This window comes from Echeneis naucrates, chromosome 8 (genome assembly GCF_900963305.1).
Source record: "Echeneis naucrates chromosome 8, fEcheNa1.1, whole genome shotgun sequence".
Lineage (NCBI taxonomy): Eukaryota > Metazoa > Chordata > Actinopteri > Carangiformes > Echeneidae > Echeneis > Echeneis naucrates.
The window spans coordinates 12,332,580-12,360,448 of record NC_042518.1 but is presented as its reverse complement, the minus strand read 5'-3'; the positions used below and the strand labels follow the sequence as shown (position 1 = coordinate 12,360,448).

Sequence of the window (27,869 nt, the reverse complement as noted above, 5' to 3'; positions counted from 1 at the left end):
CATTTTAACCCTCAAGACTTGTTGGTGATTTTCTACACAAGTCATATTTCTCTGGCTGCAGCTGTCTATCAGGGTGGTAACTTTTTAAAATAATATTACCAGATAATTTCTGTCAACTACTTAGTAGTAATTAGCAGATTTTATTTGACAGATATGTCAAATAAATATTTCCCATCTGAAGGCAAGGGTGAATGGAAACAATTAGAGTGATCTCTTTAGTATTACAAATTCATATTTATGTTTATGTTGCACAAATATGCAATCAGATCAGTCAGCTGATATTTATCAGTTGCAAAAGTGACATTAGGTGGTTCTAATATAGTCTGAAAACCCAACCTCTCACTCACGTCTGTCTCTGTCTCTGATATAACTGTGATTGACAAGTGCTCCTGAAAGATGCCTCTAGTTAATAACTAGCTGTCGCTCATAATGAAGTGGGGTGCATCGTGGACCAGGAATTATGATCCACTGAGGTTCTGCAGCTTAAACACCCAGTGTAGACAATTTAATCGGACCATTTCAACATTCAGAAAATGAGGAAATGTGTCTTTGAAGGCTCCACGCTGATGCAATTGCCTCGTGACACAAAGATGAGGAATGAAAAGACTTTCACAGCCAGCAACTGCATGCATGTGTTATCTGTATATTAGTCAGGCTTAAGCTGAGATGACAAAATTCTCTCCTCCAAAGCTGTGATGGCTGTGTTATTCTCTACGTGCCTCTTCAGTCTCTCGGTCGCCGAGCTTATGTTATATTTATTGTAGGGTATTTCTTTCAGCTTATGGAGGCTGACAAGAGTCAAGTCAAGCAGATCAGAAATTCAATTTACCGCTGAGAAACTTGGGTTAATCAACAAGAAACAGGAAAAAAAAAAAAAAAGACAGATAGACGGACCCACCCAAAAATTCACACATACATTAGGCTGACAGTTGCTCATACAGAGAGAGAAAAAAAAAAAAAAACAAACAGGCAAGAGGATTATTCTGATGTTAGCCAGGCTGTTGTTTGTTTACCCTTGTAACAACACCACAGAATGAGAATGCATACACGTACAAAAAACACTTGTACAACCATAATGGCGCTTGCTCGGAACAGCTTGAATAGATGCTAATGTAGCAGTGTGGCACTGATGATCCCGGCTGATCAATTCCTGCATGCCGCCACCCATCAGAGGCCGAACAGCATTAGAGCATCTCTCACAGCAGGAGGCAGCTTCAGCAGAAAGACAACGGTGACAAAGAGGGCTAAGTAGCAGCAGAAGGATAAAAATGGAGATGATGTACATAAGGAGATTAAACACTAAAGTGAATGCCTACATGAGTATAACATCAAAATCAATTTATATTCCAGTTCAGCTATCACATAACAGACTCTTAGTCCTCCCATCTCAATTAAAATAAGAGTTGTCTTGGATAGTGCAGTATCGGTCATAATTTAGATTTTTACCAGGCCAAGGCTACCCATTCAGGGGATTTTATTACAGGAAAAGGGCTTTTACAGCGCCTGACCCATCCCGTCTACCTGCCTAACAGCTGTCACTTTTAAAATGCACTCTTCTGTTGTGTGTGCTTGTGTAATATGCAAGTGTGTGTGCATGCATGCGCGAGTGCGTGTGTGTGTGTCACTGCATGCTCTTTATAAACTGCTGCTGTTCCTGAGGCTGAAGCCAAGGCCCCTGAGAAGAGAGTCAGACAGAGAGAGAGAGAAGAAGAGCAAAAGAGCGGAGGACACAAAGGGAGGAGGAGAGAAGGAAAGAAAGGAAAAGGAGACTCGCTCCAAGAGGATGGCGAGGAATGCGGGGAGAGCAGGAGACTGAGAGAGGGCTCGTAGGCTCTGTGCCTTACAAAGAAACTTTCTATGCTTTCAAACAGATGCCATTTGGGTAACTAAGAGAGAAAAGTGGGAAAAATATTCATAGAGTAAGCTAACAGCTCTATTTCCTCCAGTCCCACATATTCATTCAAATCGATTCCCTTTGAGAAGTGAGAGGCCATTTCTCATCTGCAAGACAGCTGCATCTAGCTATTGGAACAATACACACTTTCAGGGATATGGCGCACGCACACACACACACACACACACACACACAAAGTGTTTTTGCATTCACAGTGACACATGGGCGCTTTTAGACACAAGCACAAGCACTACACAAGTATACAAAATGAGAGGAGCTAACAAGTAAAGTCTTACCATGGGAATTTCACTGAGGACAGTCTTACTGAGCTAATAGGATATGTGACAACACCCCAGTGATATCATTATCGCAGTTTGGGCCCGCCTACACGCACAGACAGGAAGAGACACACACACACAGCCAGCAAAAGATACACAAATTGCCTTTGTTGGAAAGATATTGATAAAGCACACACACACACATAAAAGGACAGTACTTAGGCACTTCCACACCTCGGCAGATACACCTGAATATTCCCCGCACTGAGGTATGTAACAGTGAGGCAAGCCCTGTGCTTCAGCAGGCTGAAGATCCTCTAGTGAAATGACAATGTGATTTAAGCTGAACAGGGTTCAAACATCTCACACTAATTGGACAAACTCATGAATCATATCATAAAATGATTTTTCTACCCACTCTGTCTCTGTCTCTGTCTCTCACTCTCCTTCTCCTTTCCTGCCTTCCACTCTGATTTGTTGTTTGACACAAACAGTCAGCGACAAAGAGACTAAGTGTGTGTGTGTGTGTGTGTGTGTGTGTGTGTGTGTGTGTGTGTGTGTAATTATACCGCCTGAGGGGAGACAACAACAGGGATGGATGAATAATGTCCTTTGATCACAATAACACCACACACACACACACACACAAACATTTGTATTGACTATATCAGTGCTGGCACTTACATTGGGTTCATGTGGTTAGTTGATATTAAAAAAAACTTTTCAGCCGCCAGCCGCCATGACAGCTGTCACTGAAGACATTCTGGCCTAAAATCAGGGAGTGACTTATTAGCTTTTATGATCACAGTTATCCTGCGATCTACTGACTATCTAACTGTTACAGAACAATCAACTGAATGAATGCATCTTGGCATGTGCGTATAAATTATGCAAGTTTGTGCGTCATTGCTTTATTAGGTAGATGGAAACACTGAGTAACAGTGGCAAAAAAGGGAAGTCCAGGTTAAAGGGCCATCCAACAATGTGTGTTTGCAAAACATGACGTGGTAGGTCACATTGCCAAGGTCTCTATCATTTGGTTTGGTTAAAATGGATCTGGCCTCCTTGCTTGGAGAAACAACTGACCATTCCGTTCAAGACTGTCGAGGTCATGCTCATTTCACACAAAAGTAGAAAGCTACTTTAGTCAATCCATAAAAATACTGACTGAAAATGAAACTGTCTGTATGAGACTGACACAGCTGAATACACTGTTGTGAGCTGACAGAACATACTGTTGCTTTTTGATCAATGTGAAAACGATTTTACCGCACTTCACCACACATCCAAATTACAAGCTACAATGCAAAGCTCGGGGATCTATTGGAAGCGATTGTGTCTTGGTGTCATATTGACAGGAGGATTGAGGTATTGAACCTACACCCAGCCTGGACTTCCAGCATTTAGTCTTATTTTAGCTATGTATTTTTCTGTCTAATCTGCATCTAAAGATCTGCTTTGAATACCAAAACATACAGAATGGGTGCTCCACTGAGCATCAGGCACAATACCCAAATTTGTCCGAATTGCAAATTAATTTATTAATCACACCCATTGAAATGAGTTGTCGTTTTTTAAAGCTGCGGTAGGGATATATTCTGAAGTAGAAGTACTGTGTTTCTGCACGGCTGCGTATGTCCACATGTCCATGTGTGAAGTGAAAACAGGATTGATATGGCACCGTATAAAACCCTTTATCACATCCACACACACTATTTTTCATTTAGCTGTAAGGACCAATCATTGAGATAATGCACTCTCTTGCTCCTCTCCCTACACCTCACCATCACAACTACATATTTTAAATTTGTGGGGCGGACGCACTCATCGAAGCACACAAACCCTACCTACAATTCTACACTGCTGGGAAAAATTGTTCACCATCACAATAGTTTCTGACTATTGGAACAGTTTTCTCCCATTGCTTTTGTTAACACAGCCGAGGATTTCAGACCATGATTAAATTCACGAGGTGTGCTCTACAAACAGGGGGAAAATGAAGAGAGGAGAGAAAAAAGAAACATCAGAGAACATCACTAAGATCAAACTGGACGTGCCAACGGGCCGCTCTGAGTCAGGGAAGACACTGACGAAGACTTACAGTGAGTAGTGTTCGTGACCAACATGATCCAAGTGCTGACCTCTAAGAAAGTCAATAACCATTTAGCATGGGAACAGCATGAAACTAATCAACAGGCCGAGCCGGAAATCCAACCACACAATTACTATACAACATGTGAGGGAATGAGAAAATGCAATTCTTACAAAAACATGATGCGAGGGAGGGATGAGAGAATTAAAGAGACAAATTGACAAATGAAAGGTGAAAAATAACAACGTGAGGGTAAAGAATGTCAGACAGTAAAACAAGATAATAAAAGCACTTTTTTTTTTTCTCCCCTCTTACTACCCACCCAGTTTTAAGGAGCTGCCAGGGTGGTGCCTTCAAGCTGAACTGGTTAGAATGCAGCAAGAGAAGACATTTCTTTCCTTTATCAATAATGGATTATTTTCAAGTGATGTATTATTCAACAAAAGCTGAGAGATGTATGGAAGGGAATAAGAGAAGGAGAACCTGCAACATTTATTTAATTAACAAGTGAAAACCGAAAGGAGTAAAGGATATAGAGATGGGTGGAGGGACAACATGAGAGGAGGAGGAAAACTGAAAAGCAAGGGGGGGAAAAAAGAGAGGAGATGAGGCGCAAATAGGGACTTCTTTTTTAAATAGGGAAGCTTTCAGAGAGTGCTCTCCAGAGGTTCATGTTGATACTGCTCTAACTGGAAGTCATCAGCACCAAGAGATTTAGCCTGCAAGTGACAGGCAAAGGGAACACACACACGGAGTAAAAGTATTTTCAGTGCACGTAAAGGCATTAAAGCACATATTTGCCAGGAAATTTCATACACGTCTCTTCATACACAAGTATGAAGGCGTAATCGTGAATAGACAAACACACTGAGGGTCTTACAAGGCATAATCATCGGAGGCGAGCGTCTCCTCATATTTCACATGAGGATTAGTGAAATCTGCATGGAACAAGGCGGCAGAAAGGCTCCACTACTTACACTTCACAGGGTAACTGTATAAAACGTAACCTACAGAGGGCGAGGAGTTATATAAACTTTAAAGGGAGGGCAAAAAAATATTTGATGTAAACCTCAGAAGAAGACACTACAGCACACGGCACACTGGAAGAATCTTAACCCTTGTAAGGGAGAGAAAAACACAGCAACAACCGCATAACCAATTTAACTGCCCTTTTTTTTTTTTTTTTAAACCAGTGGTAGCTATCACACACTTAACACTGTCACAGCCATTATTCTGTGTGTAAGTGCTAGGACCTCACATCATATCAGGAGTTTTGCAGTCAAATATTTAGTTTCTTACACAAAAAAAACAACAAAGAAAAACAACATTATTTTAGCTACAGTTGCCTGAACAATAGAACTCAAAATAGTTATACTTAGATGCATTATTGAGACATGGAGGATTTCCCCCTATAATTTCCTGTTGGAAGTCAAACCCATTTGAATTCTGGGCTCTTGGTTAAACAAATAGAGTGATCTGAAAATATTCATTTTCCTCACTAGGAACCCAGAACATTTTATGTCATGCTGTGGTACAAATATTTTGTTAGATTAATTTGTGATGAAGATAATCATCTACAAGCTGAATAGCTTAGAAATGACATGTCGGAGAGGGAGAATTTACAGAAAGAACTCGAAATTGGCACATAATTCAACAAATATGACCAACACGCTCATTCGAATTTCCTCTTTTTGAACATATAAAAATTTGCAAATGGTGTAAAAAAACATGACAATCCTCTCGTGCTTCTTCAGATGCCCAGCATAACGAGCACTCTCAGATAAAAACCTTGTATCTCCTGTCCACTTTTGGAAAACAGTGAAATGAGGCACAGGTGGTGAAAATTACTTAAAATATAGTGCAAGCCCAACAGGTTTGACATCGTGTCCACAGCCTGAGGAGGGAACTGTGTGGAGTTCTGTGTGAGAACAGCAAGAGAAAGATGCTCATGTGCTTTAGGGTGTGGATTTTAATCCAGCAGGGAAAGACAGATAAGATGTGAAGTCAGCAGTAAAACGTGAGAGACAAAACAAAGACGACACAAAGTGGTAGGTCGAGCTTTTTTAAGTGGATTATTTTCTCCTCATCTGTGCCTACAGAGGAAACACTCCTGCTGTCAAGGAGCTGAATTGCTACTGTTTCAATGCCACTCACTGAAAGAGGATATAGTGCGTGTGTGTGTGTGTGTATATGTGTGTGTGTAAACACAGAAACTGTGAGCCTACTACACTAAAGGATTTCAGTTAAGATTGGTTAAAATGGTTTTAGGGTTTTACTCAGAATGGGACATAGTTAGGCGTTCAGCTGTGATGTTTAACATTAGGGGGGCTGGGGAATACATTATGCAAGTGATGTGTAACGGGTGTGTGTGTGTGTGTGTGTGTGTGTAGATGCCCTGCTCAAATATGTGCTTTGTGGCAGGTGTCAATCAGGACATTCTGTAATTCCTTCACCTCTGGTCAAACTAAGGGATTATCCCTACCGCTCCTTTCCTCTCTACACATCATCTTTTCCAACACTCACCTCCTTTAGTGCACACTTATCCCTTTCTCCCCTTCCCTGCTTTCCCCCCTTTTTTTTTTTCTTAAGTGCTGCGTATAGCATTAAAGCATCAATGAACCATTTCTGCGGCGACTTCAAGACATGCATATATTTTCTGTGAGCAAACGGGATAATCGCTGATAGGTTCTACATTGACCCCCCCCCCCCCACCCCAAACACTGCAAGTTTTATTCAAGGCCACAGGGTTGGATTTGGTGAGAAATCTGTTGGACCACTTCAGAGTGATATTGCTTTGTGGCAGGATACTATTCCTGCAGTGCAACTGCAGCAATGGTAATTCTTGCAGAGGGAGAGAGGTTTATAGAGAAATAAATCCTCAGGAAAAGACAAACACATAGTAGGGGCAGTAGTTTGGAGAAAGGAAGCCACAGGGTTTATAAAAAGTGTGGCATTACTTTGGAAATAATCTACTACCTAGACAAAGGAGATCGCATTTTGTTTCAACTATAGTCTCGTTTATTCACAATATTTACACTAAGGTGAGGTGTCATAGATTACCTGACGATGGCTCATTGATGGTTCCAGAAGCTATATGTAGCATCTTTAAGGCTGATCTGGCCTTCTTTGATCTACTGGGTAAATGACAGAGAGAAAAACTGCCCCTTTGTGAATCTGATGAAACCCAGGAGCTAAGCATCTATTAGCACCTGAGATGGATCTCCACTATCACGCAGCTTATCTGTTCCTATTCACAGCTCAAAGTGACTGGCAGGCGAGAGACGTGCCCTGTTCAAATGTGAAAACAGATCCGGACTCCTTGTCTGAGGGAAGCCTGCACAATGAATGGAGACTTCCTGGATTACAGCTCACTGCATCAGCCGGTCATAGTCATTGACAACTAAAAACACCCACTCGTAACGTTTTCTCCTCTCTCCTCACCCTTCCCTCTTTACTCATCACTCCTTCTTCCCTTCCTCTTATTCCTCCAACACTTCTCTGCAGATACTTACCTCATGCCCCCCCCACCTCTACTTTCGCCACATCATCTCTTTCTCCTTTCTGTGTTTTCTCTCCACAGACACCACTTGCACTGATATCAGTAAGGTGCAACAAGCAGGCATGATTACTGTACATTCAGGTCTCACTACCATTTTAAAGTGTGTCGACAGTCAGTCTGCGTGAACTGACAAGCGAGTGTGTGCAGGATGGTGTTAGTTCTGCAAAGTTGTATCCACCAACAACTGTAACTCTATTAATGCATTCATCAATTCTGTGTACAACTTCATGCACACATCAGTAACCAACATTTCTGCCTCATCCATCCACATTTGATTCCACATCCACTCCTCCATACCTTATTAGCCATGATCATGGACGACCCTCCATGGATGCCAAGGATAGGTATAAGCGTCTGTGAGGAAATAAAATCCAAAATCTGGGCAACGGCCTCCTGGTCGGTGCCATCTCCAAACACCACGCCGTGGATCTTAGTCCCAGACATCAGGTCACACATGTGAGTGATGATGCTTTTTGGATCTGTCTCATTGACCAGCAGTGTGACCACGTTGACGTCGATGGGATCCTCCTTGCTCCACAGTGCCCGGATGTCCCGATCTGAGATGTAACGTGTGCGTCCCAGGATCACCGCAATGTTTAGAACCGGCACTTTTTCCGAAGCACCACCAGTTCGCTGCTTTTGAGCAGCTGCGGGGTCCGTAATGAGAGTCACCACGACCAGGAGGACAAAGGTGAGCAGAACACCATTACCACCCCTGCTGCTCCTTCTACTCCTCCTCTTACTCCTTTTGCTGCTGAGGGCCATACTGCTGAACCACTTCATCCCCTGCATAGAGAGAGGATGGGGTGGTGGGGAGGGGGGGGAACAGATGAAGAAGAAGGGAGAGAACAATGGGAAGATGATGCCAGAGAGAGAAAGACAGAGGAGACAAATCGTTAATACAAGACCACACCTTTAAGTCGCATCTATTCTTTTTCATGTCTTTTCAGCAATGTTATTAAACACATAAACCTTGTGGGGAGGGAGATGGCTTTGAGAGTAAGTTGTGGAGGCTCAATAGAGAAAAGATAACTACTAAGTATCTACTTGTTGTTTCAGAAGCAAACTGTACTATTCAGAGGAGACGGGCAGACAGTTATACAGTATAATCGTCAATCCTTCATGGCTCCCTTGTGATTCTCCTGGTTGACTTTAACTTTAAAGTCACCATAAGGTCACATTTATTGGTTTTGAATGAAATGTCAAATTAATTCGCCTCTCAGGATCCCCTGACGAGCTACAAAATGTTTCATGGTTTGTTCATCATCGTCACAAAGTGTTGGTATAAACCAACCTAAGGCGGCAAACATTCTCAGCGACAACATTTTAGTATTGTCGATTCTGAGCATGGTAAGATGCTAATGCTGGCATTTAGTTCAAAGCACCGCAATGGCTGCATGCAGCATCACAGAGCAACTGACTCTTAGCCCTCTTCATAATTAACCAGCATTTCAAATGTTGGTTAATGTCCAAAGATCATGTTCCCTCTCTACCTTCACAGATTCCAAAGTAGCTGAATAAATCAAAAGTGCAAAAACTACAAGACCTTATAAAGTACCTAGTGGAAGTGACACCATATTGCAAGCACAATGATTTTGGAGTTGTATGGGAAGAACTGTTTTTGTTTTGTTTTCTTTAAGTGGGACTCTGGGGAATTATTTTTAGTAACAGTACACTTGGGAATTAAAAAAATAAATAAATAAAATAAATGAAAAAGAAATGATGCTGATGCTGTCCCATTATGTTTATTCAGGTTTGAGCATTTCTTCACCTGTATTTATTAGATGTGTTCATAACTGATTCAATGCAGAGAGTGGTGACAGCTGCCAAACTCTCAGAGTTCAGTTAGTATCCCTAGAGGTAAGTAAGAGACAAATTATATAAAGGCTTAGAAGAACAGACTAATATAAACAACAGTGCTATAAATAGCTTGGTATGCCAGATAGTGTTCTGTTGCGTTTTTTGAAGTGGCACTGCAGGCCTCGGACAGGGAGGCAGAAGGTTGTGAGAGAGAGAGCCGGACGGGCTTTCTCAGTTGAGAGAAACATTTTGTTCCTTGAATTTTGTGTTGGGTGTGTGTGTATCTGTGTGTGCATTTGAGAATGTACATGTACATAAATGTGGTAGAGTGTGAAAGTCGGGGTGAGTGACAGCCAGGTAAGAGGGTGACCGCGCCAGACGAACGGAGGAGCAAAGTGACATCACCTCGCAGTCACCAAAGCACCCTTCTCCCCACGGGATAACACTCACTGGCCTGAACGCCCAGACTCAGACACCATGAAACATTGAGTGAGTGTGGATGTGTGTGTGTGCAGGAGTTTATGATCATGTGTATCACAGAGCAGGTGTGCTGAACAGTACAGCATGAGCAAAATCAGAAAAGCATGGCCACATAATGTGTCCATGTGCGCTGTTGAAGATTTATGGATTCAGTGACGGGGCTGCGTGTTTTTGCGTCAGTGTAGCCCATTGGCTCATGATTGATTCCCAGGAGATGTCATTCATCACGCCACTGTTGGAGGCAGTGCAGATTTAAACCCAGAGATCATGAGATCATAAGAAACTTGCCTCATTTGCGAAGCGTTAAAATGCATTAACATCATCGACAAAAGAACACAGCAGGACGTCACATGTGGCTAAACAATTAAATACTTGTTTTTTGGTTGTCAAGATTTCCATTATTTTCCAAATCTTGCCTCTCTGAAGCAGAGCGTGAGAACGCTGTAGCTGAAATATTTATTTGTGAATACGATGGTTGGTTTTAGGCTGTTTTCTGTAGGCAAGGATTTGTCATACCTTGTGATTCTGTAATGAAATTGATAGTCTTGTGGAAGTCTCTGTTGTGAACTTAACTGTGCATAAACATGTTAGAGCAGACCTGAGGACGAATCATCCAAATCTCAGTCTTTTCACACAGAGAGAGCACTTTCTATTGTCTCTGTGGAGAGGTCAACGTCTTCCTTTTCCCATTAAGCTCAAGGATTAGATGATGGCTTTCCCTGACAGCTTGTGAAATAATATCATTCCATGGGGCTGATATCTATTTCTCAGTGGGATGACTACTCGAGGTACTTTTTGTTTTAAGAGAAATAGTCTATTAATACTTACTGTTTCACAGGAGGTGAAATCCCCCCCCCCCCCCCTTACAATTTTTAGCACAGCCTTAACCACAACTTTTTTCTGCAATGATGATCAATGAACAGCTTCCTGAACATCTCTTACAAAGTGCAGCCTCACTCACTAAACACTCAGCAGACACTGCACACATTTTGATCGATGCAAATAAATCTGGTCTTGAACCAACAAATTATTTATTTGTTACAGTGGCACGCCCATGATGAGTGTTCCCATTCAAGATTTTGTCCAAGAATACTTGAGCAGGACAGAGTGTCCCTGTGAAGGCAGATTCAACCCAAGGCTGCTGGTCATAATCTTTGGACCAATGCAGCGGCTGCTATTATCACTTTATGTCTGAAATCTTATTAATATCTCAGTAATACTGGGACCAGTCACTTTTCAGTGGAAGTTTCAAGAAAACCCAGGCCGAGACGTTAAAGATGAACGTCACTGGAACATGCATCCCTACATGTGATCTGCACAAACACACACTGACCTTACACAGAGGCACTCAGGGGAACCTTTGTATAGGCTGCAAACCTCAGTTTTCATGGAAACCATCTTCAAACCGACAAAAGCAAAAAGCTCCTAAGCTATTTTAGGACATTGGGTATTCTCCTAAAAACAAAAAAACTTTCTGGGAGAAACCACACAAATGCTAATCATGATAGGTAGTGCAGTAATGACCCACAAACCAAACCAGGGTCACACTGGTACCACATTTGCTTACAAAGGTATTTATAGTAACAGCCAAGTCCACCGCTGTAAAGAGCATCTTTCAGTTCCAATGGATGGTGTGAAAATCTGAATGTTGCCCCCCCACCCCCCACCCCTTTCCTTGTCTCAACTCTGCAGCATCACTGGGGGATTTCAAGAGAGGGAAGGATATAAGAAAAAAATGCACAGAGGAGAAAAAAAAAAACTGCGACTGTAAGAGAAGTAATACTGGTGAAAGGAAGGAGGAGGAAGCACAGGGAGAGGGAGATAGGGTAGAGCATCTCCTAGCCAAATAGGATTGGGACAGGTTGTCGTCACACAAAGGCTACTGTTTCCTGGCACCACAACAGTAAATGATGTTTGGCAGGCACATCCATACTATTGGCTATCAATCTCACATACACACACAAACACACACATTTCCCGACCAAAGCATCAAATAAAAGTTGCCTTTGCACGTCTTATTCTAAAATCAGTCACCATCTCAGTGACCAGCATGAAATGAAATATTGGTTCAATTGTTTTTAATCTTTTTCTATACCTTCCTACTCAGAAAACCACAAACACACGTTGCGCACACGGTTGCAAGCAGTAAAATCTCTATACCATTACCACAATTCCCGTGAGGCTTCAGTCCCACAAAGCCAACATTTCTGGTCCACATACAACTAGGTTTCACATGCATCAATAATTCAGCGACATTATCTTTACATGATGATTAATATGATTGCATTTACTGCTGCCATGGCATTCAATCCTCCTAAATGGCATTAAAATTTGATTCACATAGTGCGCACATTCTATGCATATGATTTATTTACAAAGTCAGTTTGATACCAAGGATGATAAGTGTGTGTTTTACTATGTCATGGCCCAGAGAGTGTGTGTGTGTGTGTGTGTGTATAAACACTTTCTGGTGTGTAAAAGACCCCTAATATTGTATGTTTTTTCCCTCTCACACTGGCTCCTCCTATTTCACTGCATTCATTCGTGGCCCACTCATCTGTTCACTTGTCCGTCCATCCTTCCTTTTTACCTTACAGCTTTCATCCCACTATCTTTCTTTCACCTTCAGCCAAATTCACTCCTGTGTGCAAAATGTGCCATTCGCTTTAATTCCCTACTGTCCTGTAAATGTAGAGGACAGGATCTGAAAGCAATATTGATGGAAACACAGCAACAATACAGCCGAGAGAATATTTTAGATTTTGAGTTCATAAAGTAGCATTTAGCATTTTTGTAAGTTGGTGCAGTGTTTTAAAGACACAATCCTGACTTTTAAGCAGTTCCTTATGAGAAAAAGGGACAATAAATGATTCCAGAGAAGATAAGCTTTACGCCTGATAAGCAGTTACAGTCACAAGGAACCAGCAAAGAGCTTCTGAGTGTTAAAAAAACCTTTCAGAGTTCTGCGTGACTCCCATCTGTGGCCACAGACATGCTGCAGTTCTTTGCTTACAGTGCTTAAGCTAACGACTAGATTTTCTGTCAACCGTAGTAAAGTTGTGGCTGTTTGTATTTGGGACATGCTACATTGTTACCTGATACAGCTGCGAAAGACTTTTCTGCCATCCACGCGCATAACTCAACACGTTGAAACCTGAATACTATTTTGAAAAAAGAATAACTCGTCTTTGTTTCCCCATGTGTTCATCTATCCCAAAACATTTTCCATCATCCTCTCCGCTTATTCCTTGTTCTTGAAGCTGATTTCATTCTTTGGGTTCTGTCTCCTTTCATCCCTGTCTACTCTCCCAAAAAAATTGTGTGCCAATTACGCTTACCAACATCAGGATTTGTTAGGACAGTGTCCGGATATGTTGCCAATTCTGATTGATGAAAGGACTATAGATAAAGAATTTTAAGATGAAAGAGTTTTTGTGTCTTTTAAGGGTTAGGTCTTCTAATCTCAGCACCTGCTTGTTCAGTAGGTCTTTCCCAGGACACTCCCCTGCTGTGCAGGCAGTGACACATTTCCCATCTACCAGCAGCAGCTTTGGTTTGCCGTGCAATGCCAGTAAACGAAATGATGTTAAGCGTGAGCAGAGACGACTTGGCTGAACAGATAAAGAGAAGCACACCACCTACAGAAGCTCAACATTTGTCCCAGGACAAAATGTCCCAGTACCACCTACACTGCTTTGTGACACAGCTAATCTAAATACATTTCTGAAGCACCACAGCAAAGTGGGTGCATTAATCAAAGGGTCATTCCGCAGATTTCACACAGCAAAAATCAGGCTGCGGGTCATTGAGGGTAAAACACAGCAAGCCAAAATAGTCGCATATTCTCAGCGGTTCATAAGGAGTTTATCACTGGATGAGAAAATAACCCTCATGATGTCATCAGGGGAAGATTTTGGCTTGGGCTGACTACAGCAGTGTGGACTTTACCAGGCTTGACTGAGACGGTCTGGCTGTAAAGGTATGGCTATATCTGCCTCTATTGATTGGGTTAACCCATCAAAAACCACTCCCCATCTCCTCTGACATTCTTCTCCTTTGTCACCTCATTCCTCCATCCATTTCCTCCCTCGCCATTCCCTCACTCATTCTGTCTCTCAGGCCCCAGCCATCTGCTCCGTGTGCCCTGACGTGTGCATGAGCGCCCATGAGAAGCCCAGTGGAAGTAATCGTCTGTTACCACTCAGGCTTCAACATGTTGTCTGCCCACTGCACATACCTCTTTAGGTCCCTACAAACCAACTGTGTGTGTGTGTGTGAGAGAGAGAGAGAGAGAGCTAGAGAGAGCGAGAAAAAGAAAGAGGGAGCTCACTAGTATTCTCTTATATATTGGATGTGAACGGAGCTCCCTCTCGATCTGCACCTGATGCCCCACACACCTATACCTCTGTGCTGTATTGGAAGATTACACTGTGTGTGTCTCCTCACTCTTTTATTTTCAGATCTTTTTGTCCTAATTGTATCGGTTTCTTTCTGCAGCAGGCCCGGTCCAGCATTCTCACTTCTGAATTTCACTTTTCTTTAATTTTCTTTAAGGGCATGGGGAACTTATTCACACTTTAAGACACATAATTTGGTTTAAAAAAAAAAAACTCCTTTAGGCCTGCACTTTCTCCTGTCTTCACCCAGCACGAAAGGACTCTCTCTGAAGGTGATGACAGGTTTTATTCTGCCACAAACGACACCAATGAACATGAAATACGTCGGTGGTGCTGCTTTGCAGAAGCATTCTATTCTTTGCTTCGTGGCAACTGAGATTTTAACCGCTTTGCGTTTGCTAGGAGCATTTTCTGACTGGACAACTTCAGGGCTGTGGTCAGCTTCATCTATATGTAAATAACGCAGTTATCAAAAATCAATCACACCCTCGTTTCACCCTCTCTTTCAGTCTCTCACTTGCTGTCTTCCGCGCTCCAGATGCATGATTAGCAATAATGTATTCAAAAATATTTAAGAAAAACTCTTTGGCCTCAATAAACATGAACGTACTCATGCACAGACTGAGCGGTCAAAGCAGTGAAAGTATAGAGGCAGGGGCCTTTATCTACATTAGAGGAGGTAGTGGGTTAATATATTATTTCCTTTTGCTGTCATAAAAATATGGATTACCCTTCCATGGGCTGAGGCTGATGCCTTCAGAGTGAGAGAGAGAGAGAGAGAGAGAGAGAGAGGGAGAGAGAGCGAGCTTCCCTGTGATAGGACGACTGCGCTTTAACAACGTGACTGAGTCGGAGAACAAGGGGGTGGGGTTGGGGGGCGTGGGGGGTCTATATTTATTCTCCATTAGGTTCAATGAAGCCAACGCGATACAAGTGTGACCCCTACTGGTCCGACACGGAACTGTCTCCTCCTTCCGTGGCCAAGACGCTCCACGCACACACAGATTATTTAAGGCAATACCCGTGTTCACTTTCTGTCGCGTTTCCAAAGAAGACAGACACAATATTTGGTCCAAAAACAAATAAATAAATAGAACTGCAACAGAAAAAAAGAAAGAATGCGCTAGGATGGGCTACTAACTGTTGATCTTCCAGTTGTCGTGCTGCTTGTCCGTCCTGGTTTGGGATGGAGAGTAGCTGGAAGTTGTGCCAACCGCTGGTGAGACTGAAACCCTGCAACGTGTTGTCCAACCTTTGGATAACCACCAGTAAGCGGCTCCATTACTTATTGCTGTGCAGTAATCGCATATTTTTGGGGCGGGGGGGGGGGGGGGGGTTTAAGTGTTTGTGGTCATACTGTATGTTAAGTGAGAGATGCTAGGTGCATGCGCTCAACAACCAAAGTGGCACATCTCTGCGTCTCTCACCTGCACAGCCAGTTTACGCATGAATGTGGATTTATATTAAAGGGATATTAAAGGAATACACGTGTTAGGGTTGCCCTGCTCTGCTCAGACCGGTGCAGATGCGCTTTGAGGCAGCCTGCGCTCCAGCTCACTGCGCCAGCCTGATGAATTCAGAGGAAATTCTAACATTAGACGTAAGATCCCAGAGAGGAGAATTCGGTCTCTGTTTGTTTGCTTGATTGTTTGTTTCCCTCTCATAGATGCCAGCCTTCCTGCCGTTTAAATCCCAGTTGAGTGTGTTTTCGGGGGGCCAGCTGTGCTCTCTGTGGTGAGGGTGCCGCACTTTGGATAAAGAGACGCCTGTGGGTAAAAGCCCGCACGGCTAATAAGGAGAAATGGGGGGATGGGGCGGGTGGTGGGTGGTGAGGAGGGGGAGGAGGAGAGGCGGGTGGGGGGCAGAGACTGTGCACGATCATCCCAACCAAAAAATTAAAAAGTCTAAAATAAAAAAAAAAAAGCAAAACAATAACAGCAGACACGGCAAAGTACTTACAGCATCTCCCTTCCACAGAGCTCCAAAACAGTAGTGTGAGATGACATTGCAACAGTCCCCTCTCTCCTCTGAGAAACCATGCAAGCCTCTGATGGTGATCACTCTCACAAACACCGCACAACAGGAGGAAAATCTCTGGCAATGAATTATTCCCACCGTGTCAAAAAAAAAAAAAAAAAAAAAAAAATACTGAATGAAATCCCCCCTCACCGTTTCAGGACTTCTCGGGCGCGCAGCTGAGAATAATAATAATAAAAAAAAAGGTTTAAAAAAAAAAATCACTGTTGTTGTAATCCAATCTTCATTGTGTGTGCGCCTACCGCGGATTCTCCACTGCAATACGTGCTGGCCCCGCACAGCATCGTTTTCTTTTTGGAGTTGGGGGGCGGAAGGAGGGGGGGGGGGTGCTCAACCGACCCAGCCTCTGTGTGATCAGAGCTCCCGGTATCCGGTTATTCCTGTCCCGGTGTGAGGAGAGGAGCGCAGAGGAGGGAAGAGGCAGGCGAGCTGCCGCCGGACGCACACATTGGCGCACACGCACATTGACTACTACAGCAGAGGCTCCGCCAGCCTGCAGAGCTTGCATGGGACCCGCTCCCAACGTCTCTGTCTCTCTCTCCCTCTCTCTCTTTCTCTCCTTCGTCGTGCATGTGTGTGTGTGTTCGTATGCTGAATGTGCACGCGTGCGTGTGATTTGACGTTTTGTCTATGTGTATGCCTGCGCGCTTCTGCAGAGGCAGCTGGATACATAGACTGACTGTCGGTCCGTCTGTCTGTCGAGCTCTCTCTCTCTCTCTCTCTCTCTCTCTCTCTCTGCGCTAAAGCTCCTCCAGAAAGCAGCTCACACTAATACAGGCAGAGTTGAGCTAAATCACAGAATGATTCAGGGAACAATTTCACTCTCCTCCTCGGGAAATTTCACCATCTCCATTCACTTTTTTTTTTGGTCAGGAATAAGCTTCTCTCTGGCAACAGCTGCCTCTCTCCATTCATGCCTTTTGGGGTATTCATACAGTCAATCCATCCGGAAAACTGGAGCACAACAGAGCAGAGAAGGCTTTATGTGGGCAAAGGAGAAGAAGAATATACACCAACTAGTGGTGCAAAGGGAAATACAGTATTCAAAAGAAATGGAAACATGAAAGTCAGTTGCTCCACCTTCGCCTCCCAACGTTACCATACGTCCAAATATCCAACACACACACACACCAGACAAGCTGTGATTGCTGATCAATTAGTCTGCAAAAATAAAAACCGCCTCTAACATTAACTGATTTTTTTAAACGGGGTGTGGCGACTAATGAATTCCGAGTGTCACTGCGCCCTGCGGTGAATTAGTTATTGTTAAAGTGACAATTAACAATTTGTCTTAGTCCCCCCGTCATCTGCGGCAGGACACTTGGTATTTACCTGAAAGTTTTCTGCGTTGCTGCCTGGAAACGCGTCAGCTCATCGTGTTCTTTCAACTCCTGTTCAGTTGGGAAAGTTTTCGCAGGTGGCGCAGCGGTGCAATCTGGACACCTGGAAACAGAGGCGCACCTTTAGTTCCTCTTTAAAGGGAACAGTTCCCTCTCCTTTCTGTGTCCCAGGACACAACCGGAAATACACCTACATCAATCCAGTTCGTGCTTTGGGTGCATTGAAGCTGGCAGGCTGAGATGATGTTAGACTGTGCGGCTAACATTACACGTCATACTGCCATATTGAACACTGGCCACATCATAAAGTTCATGAGGATAAAGCAATAGCATACATGGGAGGACAAAGCACACGTTTGTCTTGGGGGGAAAAAATTTAGACAATTCTCCATTATGGGTTTGTTCTATGTTAGTTAGCTATTGTTAGTCCCACCTTGGCTGTTGTGATGGGGTTTTACAAGAAAATGCCAAGCCAAATGCCAGGTGCCACTTCCACTCAACTTCCCCATCAGAGAAGGTCAGATTCTTCTATCTATCCATCTATCTATCTATCAAACCAAATCAAATCTATTTGTATAGCACCAAATCCTAGCAAAGTTACATCAAGGCACTTTACACAGAGAGCAGGTCTAGACCAAACTCTTTATGGAGTTGTTAAAGAGACCCAGCATTTCCCTCCAAGAGCAAACACTTGGCAACAGTGGCAAGGAAATATTTCCTTTAAGGGGCAGAAACCTCAGGCAGAACCAGGCTCGGGGGGCGGGGGCAGCCATCTGCCTCGACTGGTTGGGTTGAGAGAGAAGTGGGGGCAAAGGCAGTGAGAGAGAGACACAGTGAGAGCAAGGGCGGGAGGAGATAAGATGCCACGGGAAATACAAACATAGCATACAGAAAACATACAGTGAGTGCAACCTGGTAGCTTTAATGTGAAGTCTGTTTATCGCTCTATCTGTCCTTCTGTCTGTCTGTCTGTCTGTTATGCATAGCATCTACTGGGCTCAGCCACAGTGGATCTCTACCTCCCAATGTCTTGGGAGCTGTTGACTGAATTTCCACGTCTCCCTGCTGTACAGTCTCCACTCTCTCTTTCTGTCTGATGAGAGGAATGAGGAGGAGAGAGCAGAGCATCGAAGAGAGAGAAAGGGGGGAGGGTGTTACATGCAGTAATACGGACTTCACAAACGGGTATATAGTCACAATTCACACCTGACTGAGCAAACGACTATCAAACAATTGGAGTGTGACTGTGTGTGAGTGCGTGTGCGTGCGTCTGATGTGTTTGGATTCTGGTCAGTGATTCTTCTCCACTGTGCGGATCTGCTATTTGATGCTATTTGCACATCTGCAGCTTAAGAATTGTACTATTTTAGGATATCTCGTGGCATGATGAGACACCACACTGATACGGCTGAATTCAAATACAGTAAACAAACAATTTTTGATCAACAACTAAGCCTGTTACTCAGCTAATGAGAGCTCCAGTAAACCTTGGATATATAGAGCAATAAATAAATAAAGCAAACCTGTAAGGAGCAAGGATTTGATAGAAATGTCACAGAAAGTAAAATTTGGCATTAGAAACGTCATGAAGCCCCGTCAAGTCACTATAGACTCATTATAAGGAACGACAAACATATCACTTCATCTCCCTACAGGAATATTACTGTGACACCATCAGTGAGATAGACTGAAGTGCCTTAAGATCAAATAATCTGAATATCTTAGGTCATTCGCATTCCTTTAGGAGGATTTGATAACACTGCAATGACATAAAATGCACCATAGCGTACTACGATGCACAGCAGGAATGCAGCATACTAATATCTATAAGAGAGAAGTGCGTGAATAAGATGCAGAGACAGACCGTGAAGTCTTTCTCCCATTTCCTGCAGCAACATAACGCTATTTTTCTGAATTTATATGTTATGGTTCTCTGCGATGTGGTGTCTTTGGGGTGTAGGCCTCCTACTCCATACTGTACAGCCTTCCCACAATGCTTTTTATTCTGTCTGATCAGACAATCTACATTGTAATTTTGTTTTTCAATATTGATTTAACACATAAAGTATTGCTTTGACACATAAACTGAATTGCAACAGCCTACATTTGACCGGTTTTTCGAATTTTCGCCCGTTAGTTGATAAACTGCAGACTTACACCGCTTCTGTTAAGCTTCCCAGTCAAATCAGCAGTCTACTGTGATCTCATGGAAAACAAACTTCAGTGTGCGCCAAAATGATTCATTCCCCATGCGGCCAATTTTGTTGATTCTTACTATTTACACAGACATAATAAAGTAAAAAAAAAAAAGGTTTAAGGGTAATTTGTTTGCATGCACTTTGCTGCTTGAAAATTCAGCATGCTCTACCTTCTTTAAAGATAATATTAATGGCTTTTCTAGCTCGTGAGATAAAAGGGAGAGTGACAGATAGAAGCGTACACAAGGCATCAAAATCTAGGACCAGATTTACATCGATAAGGACAGAAACTGGAATTGCGGTATTATGGAGAGTTACAGGTTAGACTAAGGTGAGGAATAGAATATTTATGGTGGGATAATCAGAGTACCTCTACTTATCTTTGCATCCGTTCCGAAGCTGCTTGTCCAGGTCACGGCTGCAGAGAGAACAGATCAGGAAAAGCAAACCATACATTTCCTGTAAAGTCCACTGTAGTTGGAGCTGCACATGCTGATTGGTGTGTGTACCGGATGTGAAGGTGTGTTCTCAGCTTTCTAAAAACTGGTCCTGCACAAATCAGCAATGATGGTCCACTGAAGCCAGAAGGACAATGTCAGACAGCACCCCAGTGCCTTCTTATTGGATACTTTCCAGACAGTTTGGCCGTACTTTCTTGTGCATGAATGTCATAGTTAGCAGTAGGGGCATGGCACATTCTTACTGGAGTGTGGTACCTAACCTAAGTGTGTTTTTCTAATCAATGCTGATAAAACTTGGATTCTTCCTGCAGAAAGGATCGTAAAATTAGCATTATCACAAGTTTGGCCAAAATCTGCAGCTTTAAGACTGAAGAACTCCAGAGAAACCCAAATAATCTCTGAATGGATGAATGGCGTAGTGACTTTTCCCAACTGTAGAACATTTCAGGCATTTGGTGATTTCATGCCAAAGGAACCAAATTGAAATGTCCAAAAAGTCTTCTCTGGTTGCACCGGTAGAGGTCCTGGAACTGCCACGGTGGCTATCACGGTGGATGCCGGTGATTGTACGACGTCCACTGAAACACAGACTGTCCGGACACAACAAATAAGCTGTGACTCTCCCTCTGCACGGTGGTTTCACAATCACTTCATAAGTTATAACGCCCCTCCTTTGCTCACACCACACATAAACCCCCAGAGCTGTCTGCATTTCAGCCTGTTTCATTTGGGCTGTATGTGGCTGAGTTATTTGAGTTGACTGGCAAATCCCCAGCCCTCCGTGCAGCAGTTGGCCCTGCGTGGTGTCCTCATGCAAGGTTCCTTTCATAACAGGGGTCTTCATGCACCATCAGAAAAACGTGTTCTCTTTCCAGCATTGATCATCAAAAATCAAAGAAGGCTTGTGCAATGGAAAAATGTTCTGTTCCAACTCCAGCTATGAATGGACAAACCTGGATGATTACAGCCGTGGCTGAATGGGACAGAAGGTGTCTGCATCTGATTGTTTGTGTGTGTGTGTGTGTGTATACATGCGTGTCTGGTGGCTTGGGGATACCAGTGGTGGCAGACATTTGCTGCTGTATGTGTGTGTGTGTATAACATGCTGTGGGAGGGAAAAAGAGGGAGGAGGGGTGTTACCAGGTCACCAAACAGCTGTCTGGGAGACTAAGTGGCTGCAAGGGGTGTGGGATACACACACACACACACACACAGATAATCCAACCCAAAATATGAGACTGACAGATAGGGAAACAGATGCTCCAGTCTCCAGTACCCCCAAACACGCATACACATCACCACAACATAACATATGGAGGCCAATTTGTCTCCTACATATTTCCTCATCTGTTTTTATTAAATATGATTCACCCACTTCCTGTGGTTTTCCAGATGCAGTATTCCAATAAGGAAACTTGCCAACAAACAAATATAGTGACCATAATATGGTGGTATAATTTAAAGCATGACACATGGGAAGACAGAGACTCATACATAGGAATGTGTATTTACATGAAGAGAGACACTCAATGAAAATAAGGCACAACTTGTCTTTTGCATGTCTGATTAAATTAAAAGGATGGAGGCTGACTGATACTTTTGGTTTAAAAAAAAAAACAAACAAACAAACAACCATAAAACTAAATGACATACAGTAAATTAGAAATGAGTCTGAAAGCCATCAGGAGAAGCTTTTCGGAGCTCATTTGAAGCCTTGTTGCAGTGCGGTCACTGAAGTGAAACAACCACTCTTATTCTTATTTTGTGTGGCATTCAATCGAAAATGATGTCAGGGTTTTTCGGCATCAGCCCACACCTTCCTCTGAGCACTTCCAGACTAAGTACCTATAAGCCTCATTAGCTACCAATGGAATGATACGATGAGATCAGAAATGATTCCACTTCCCTCAGCAGCGTGGCTTCATACACTGTTATTGCTGCGCCACTGGTTTCATCATGAAATAGCACGATTCTTGACCTTTTTCATACTTAAATCTTTGACCACTGAATGTGGAGATTGCTCTTGCGGCTAAGTCAGTATTTGCGTTGTGTTTCTCCTTCAAAAAAGGGGCTTTTGAACGCCCAACTTATCTTTTTGCTTCATCGGGTAGTGGAGAAGTTTTTTTGCTTGCTTTAAGAGTCACAGGATACACAGGTACAGCAAAGATACACATAATATTATAGGTGTCCGGTGTTACTTTCCTGGTGTTGGTGCTGTTGATATTCATATAGCAATAATAAAAGACAAAAGGAGGAAGGCAATGGAACTTGATGAAAACTTAATGAGGTAAAGTTGAGGACCATACCTGCATTAACTTGGAGCAGCAGCTGCATTAAGCCTAGGCCTGGAGGGCACTGAAAGCCTGATGAAGCAGAACATATGAGTTATATCGTCTGCCCCTGAGGACACAGACAGTTATGTTCACTGACCCTCGTGACAAGCCAGACGACCTGACGACAAGCTCTACGTCCAGCTGACCCTGGTGAATGTCAGCTGCACCACAAGCACAGATCACAAGGTTCCCACAGGAGCTCTGTTAAAATTTAGCATCACTGGACTGGCTTGGTAAGGTAGTTAAATCAAGGTTACAGCTGCACTGAAGCTGTACGGATGCCCCTCGCTTGTGAGTCCCTTTGGATTAAAGCTTTTGCCAAATAAATAAATGTGATGTAAATTAAGCCTACAAACTAAACCCGTAGCTGTGTCTCCACCAGCAGATCTTCCACCACCTGTGGCATCCCTGGGAACAGCATCATCATCATTATCATGTTCCTGCTTTTTCCATTTCCAGCAGATGTATTTCTTTGCACCCAGTACTCAGCATTTCACAGCACCCACTTGTTCACGTTGTGCCAGGCATAAATGATTTAGGCCGTGCACTACTACAGAGCAGTCAGCCTACTTACAACAGACTGGTATGGAGTGAAATCTAAAAACGTATACTGCATAAAGGTGAAACTGTGGGCACATCAAAAGGAGAGAACAATGGTTATGTTGCAGGACATGGTACATTTACAGTACATGCATAGTAATGCACCAATTTAGGATGCTTCCCCACTGCTTTGTTTTGGATCTGCATGGATGAAGGGGGCATATTCAAATAATCATAACGAAAATGGAACAATTGTAGTGACCATAACCTTGATTTCCCGAGGGAGCCTTCAGGCAAAAATCTTTCAGAGGAGGCGAGAGAAAAAGTGAGTCTCAAACTCATCACTTGGAGCTGAAAGATGACTTTCTGCAACAAGGGATCGCTTAGTATAATGTCTTCATGCCACATTATAACATGTTGTTCCACCATATTTGCCTCTCGGGTGTCAGTGGTAGCTGAATAAGGTATCAGGTTAGTTTTGTAAAAAAAAAAAAGGACTGTTTTTTGGAGACTTGTTGCTGACTTTCTGGAGCCTCAGCACCTGTAGGATGTAGTTTGATGGCTTTGATGACTGCCGTGTTTTGAAAAATGATTAATTGTGTCTGCTGATATGTGACCTCATTCAAAACTACCCGAGTCTTAAAAATTGCTCAAATGGAGTATCGACAGCTGCATATCTACAAGGTAAGCGGGAAAAAAAAAGAAAGATAATTATTTCTGTTTCTGGAATCAAAATCTCTTTAAATCTCACACTTGTGATGCTTGAATATGAAGGGAATATTTTTCCATTAACCAAACATATCAGGTCATCTATCTCCCAACTTTTTTTTTTTTTATATATCTATTGACAGTTTTAAATTATTTAAATGGAAAACCGGCCCCTCAGAGGTGTGTTTTTTTCTACAATGTAAGGATTTTTATTCTCCTTCACCCTTCAAGAGGACCTCAGACTTTGATCAGACTTTGCAGCTGAGGCTCACCCTCTTGGTGCAAAGTGTCTTTTGCACGTCCTGCTAGCTGCTGTCCCAACAGAAAAAGCCGTCATATCAACTCCTGACAAATTGGCTTCACGTGCGCTCCAAGCAGGTGCCGAAGGAGGAAACTTTCTGAAGAGTGATATCTTGTGGAGCATTTTGCTGAACACCAGAATGTGGCAATCCAATTAAAAGCTGTTATACGGCACCATAAAGATGGAAAACCTGACTGGCTGACAGGTGACTGACTTGTTTGAAGAGGAGATAAGTGCAGAGACATATGGAGAGTCGATCTGCAATGTTGCCTTTTCAAACAGGCTTCAAAGAGAACATAAGGCAAAAAGAGAGATGCCTCTTTAATGGACACAGGCAGAGTCGCTCTTTGACTGTAGCTTTGACTAATTTCAAACACAGCGAGACAGCTGCATTGAAAGCCTGAATCTATCTGCTGTCCACATCGAAAGGCAGTGCTGTGTGAAATGTGCACAAAGGCTAGAACTGATTTTATTACAAATGAACAATAAACTAGGATTGAATGTGCAACAGTAATAACCAGACGAAGGCTTAAATAAATAGTGGCATTTTAAAAGAAATGCTGTTCGCAGCTGCTGCTTGTGTCAGGGAAGGAAGGAGGAGACAGCCTTTTTGTTTTTTTTCTGGGATCTGTCATCCTGACCTTTTACTTCTCACAGGAACATATTACAAGTGACATTGCTTCACTAACAAAGACACACACACACAAACAAAGATGCATGCACTCTAGCGCACATACGCATACACACACACAAACTGAGCACAGCACTGGTGGTTACCATCATATTTGTGCATATCACGTTAAACAGTGCCATCTTCCGTTGTATTGAATGAATGTATTGTGATAGTGAATTCCCAGTCCTGAGCTGAGACTGCAGCAAAAGCAGAATTTAGACTGAGAATGTAAATGTATGACTTTCCCGTTCTAATAGAAATTCTTTCCACGACAAGACAGCACATTAAATATTCACATACTTGCATTTTTGGAGGGCACTCAGTTTGATTTCAATGTCATATATGTTTCATTCTTCCACAATTGATCAAGAAATGGTCTCATTTGTGTTTTGGTGAAATGGCAAACCTCATTCAACAAAGTAAGACGAAGGAGGACAATTATAAAAGATTATAAAAGCTGTAACCAAACAGCCAATTCCAGTATCAGTGTAAACGATTCCATTAGACTGTATAATGCTTTCATCAATTCACACATTTATTTGGCAATCTACCACAACACCACTGCCATCTAGTGCTTATGATACATCCTTACAGAAAATCACACCAGTTTGGTGCATACTAGTTTATGTGCTGATTTAGCATGATAAAGGTTTTTCAACCTTATCAAGCCAGTTGGGAGCATACAATACTGGTCGGAAAAACTTAAGGCAACGAATGATTTTCTTGCCATTTGCTTGTTAACATTTTGAGAGTTAAAAATAGTGGTTTGACAAACATAATCCAGCAGTGGAATAAAAAAAAAAAGAAAAAAAAAGCAGATAAACCTCAGTGAATTCTCTTCCTCAACCCAGACGCCAATGAAGAGGAGACGTTCAGAGAAACGGTGTTAACACGGTGGAGCAAAAGCACGAGTGAAGCTAACAGTTAATGCTGCTCATACCTTTTTTTGACATTTTAATCAGCGTTGTCCTGGCTGGAAATACGGGAGCTGTTCCCAACTGTTCATTTTCAAAAATGAGCACACGGAAACATATGTGTGGATGGAGGGAAGCAGGAGCAAGTGAAGTTTTGTGGTTTTGTTCAAGTTCTTGTCCATTTTGACCTTGTCAGCTTCTTCGTTGTTTGACTTGGAAGTTATGGCGTATACAAAATCATATTCCTCATCATAATTCCTCCGACAATCATAATCCATTCTCCTCTCCCGTTTATCTGTAATGTTGTATCTCTTCTTACCTATTCGCTCCTGTCTATGATTGGCCATTGACTGAAATTTGTCCCCTTGTTAAAAGTCAAATGAGAAATATATACTGAAGGAATAATAGATGTCATCTAAATAAATAAATGAATAAAAACAGACAACATATGACAGGAATAAAAAATCTTGTATTTTTTAATTGACAGGGAAACATCCTTCAGGACAACGGTTGGTCATCACACAATAATCAGCAACGATACAATGTAGAGAGTCTGACTGTGTGTCGAGCCTTTAGACACCTCCTCCTCTGGATGACCCCCCCCCCATCCCTTTATGACAGGGAATAATGGAGGGCTTATTATTGCAGACACATTGGCTCTCCTCTGACAAATAGACCTCACCTCCTCCCCTCCTTGTAAGGCATGGGGGGTTTGGGAGTAGGGGAGGGGGTGGGGGTGGGGCTGTCTGGGCCAATCACTGAAGGGTTAAAAAAAGAAAGAAAGAAAGAAAGAAAGAAAGAAAACACAAGGCTTCTGATTCATCAAAGTCAAGTTCTATCACGGATTCGGACATACTAGAGTCGGCTGTTGTGGTAAAACTTGTGTTGTGTCAGGACCAGCTCAGTGTCAACCTGGAAAACACAACTGATTACTATGCTGATCTGTCGGTTACACAGCATCAGATCAGAGCTGAGGCTACTCCTACATAAAATATACATTAGTTAATTAGTTTCACCATCACTTGAGTTCTACCGTTTTTAGAGCATGTGAAAAAAAAAGGTTCACCTCGACATTAAATAACATTGGTTCAGAACAAAATAGAACCAACTAGGATTCCATTTCTTTCTATAAAACTGCATAAAGAGGCGCTCAATCCTCATACAGTAAATAACCACCCAGTATTGCATTGGACAATAAAGAATAGGGTCATTTAATCAGTATTGTATCAGATACCAATTAAAAAGAGCCCAGTGCAATTAGGTAGTCAATTTACAAATGGAAACATCTGAAAATGCAAATATCAAAATCTCTAAAACACCCAGATGATACTTTCCCAAAAGCTTTTTTTTTTTTTTCCTTAAATCAGAACATGCAATAGTCAAAACTGTTTCCTCAAAAACAGGATTTAAATACTGAGATCCAAAGATCTGCAAATAGTATGAACAATTATGCAATCACTCTACCAAACTGTGTTGATTATTATGGCAATATGCTGTAGGTCGGGTTTGTCTGCACTAAGTCATATAGGAATGAGACAAAAAGAGGCTGTCTTCAGACCGTTAAAAACCTTCCATCACTGACAATCTGTGCAGGAAGAGGACATGAGACGGGGCGAAGCAGTTGCACAACAACAGTGTGTTCAAACACATACTGTATACAAATGACTTGAAACCAGGGGGAGGGACCAACAGGACCACGCTCAGGAGGGAGGACAACATGTGTCCATCTATCTTTGCAAGATTCTGATATTTATCTAACTTTATCTGCAACTGCTGCCTCACTTTTTCCCGAACTCACAGCAGAAGAGCTGTACAGCTGAATGTGGATGACGACCAATCACAGGGTTGCGGTGTAGCACAAAGA

The 27,869-nt window shown here is 42.6% G+C and overlaps 1 protein-coding gene across 1 annotated transcript in view; it reads right to left on the bottom strand.

Moving 5' to 3' along the window:
• grin2aa (glutamate receptor, ionotropic, N-methyl D-aspartate 2A, a) overlaps positions 1 to 10,396 on the bottom strand; it is a 116,608-nt gene extending 106,212 nt beyond the window's left edge. The window contains exons 1-2 of the mRNA XM_029508065.1: positions 10,392 to 10,396; positions 8,121 to 8,736 (exon numbers count right to left, since the gene is read on the bottom strand). Of these exons, the coding sequence (XP_029363925.1) occupies positions 8,121 to 8,736; positions 10,392 to 10,396 (621 nt within the window). The remainder of the gene's footprint in view (positions 1 to 8,120; positions 8,737 to 10,391) is intronic.
• Positions 10,397 to 27,869: the final 17,473 nt, after the last annotated feature.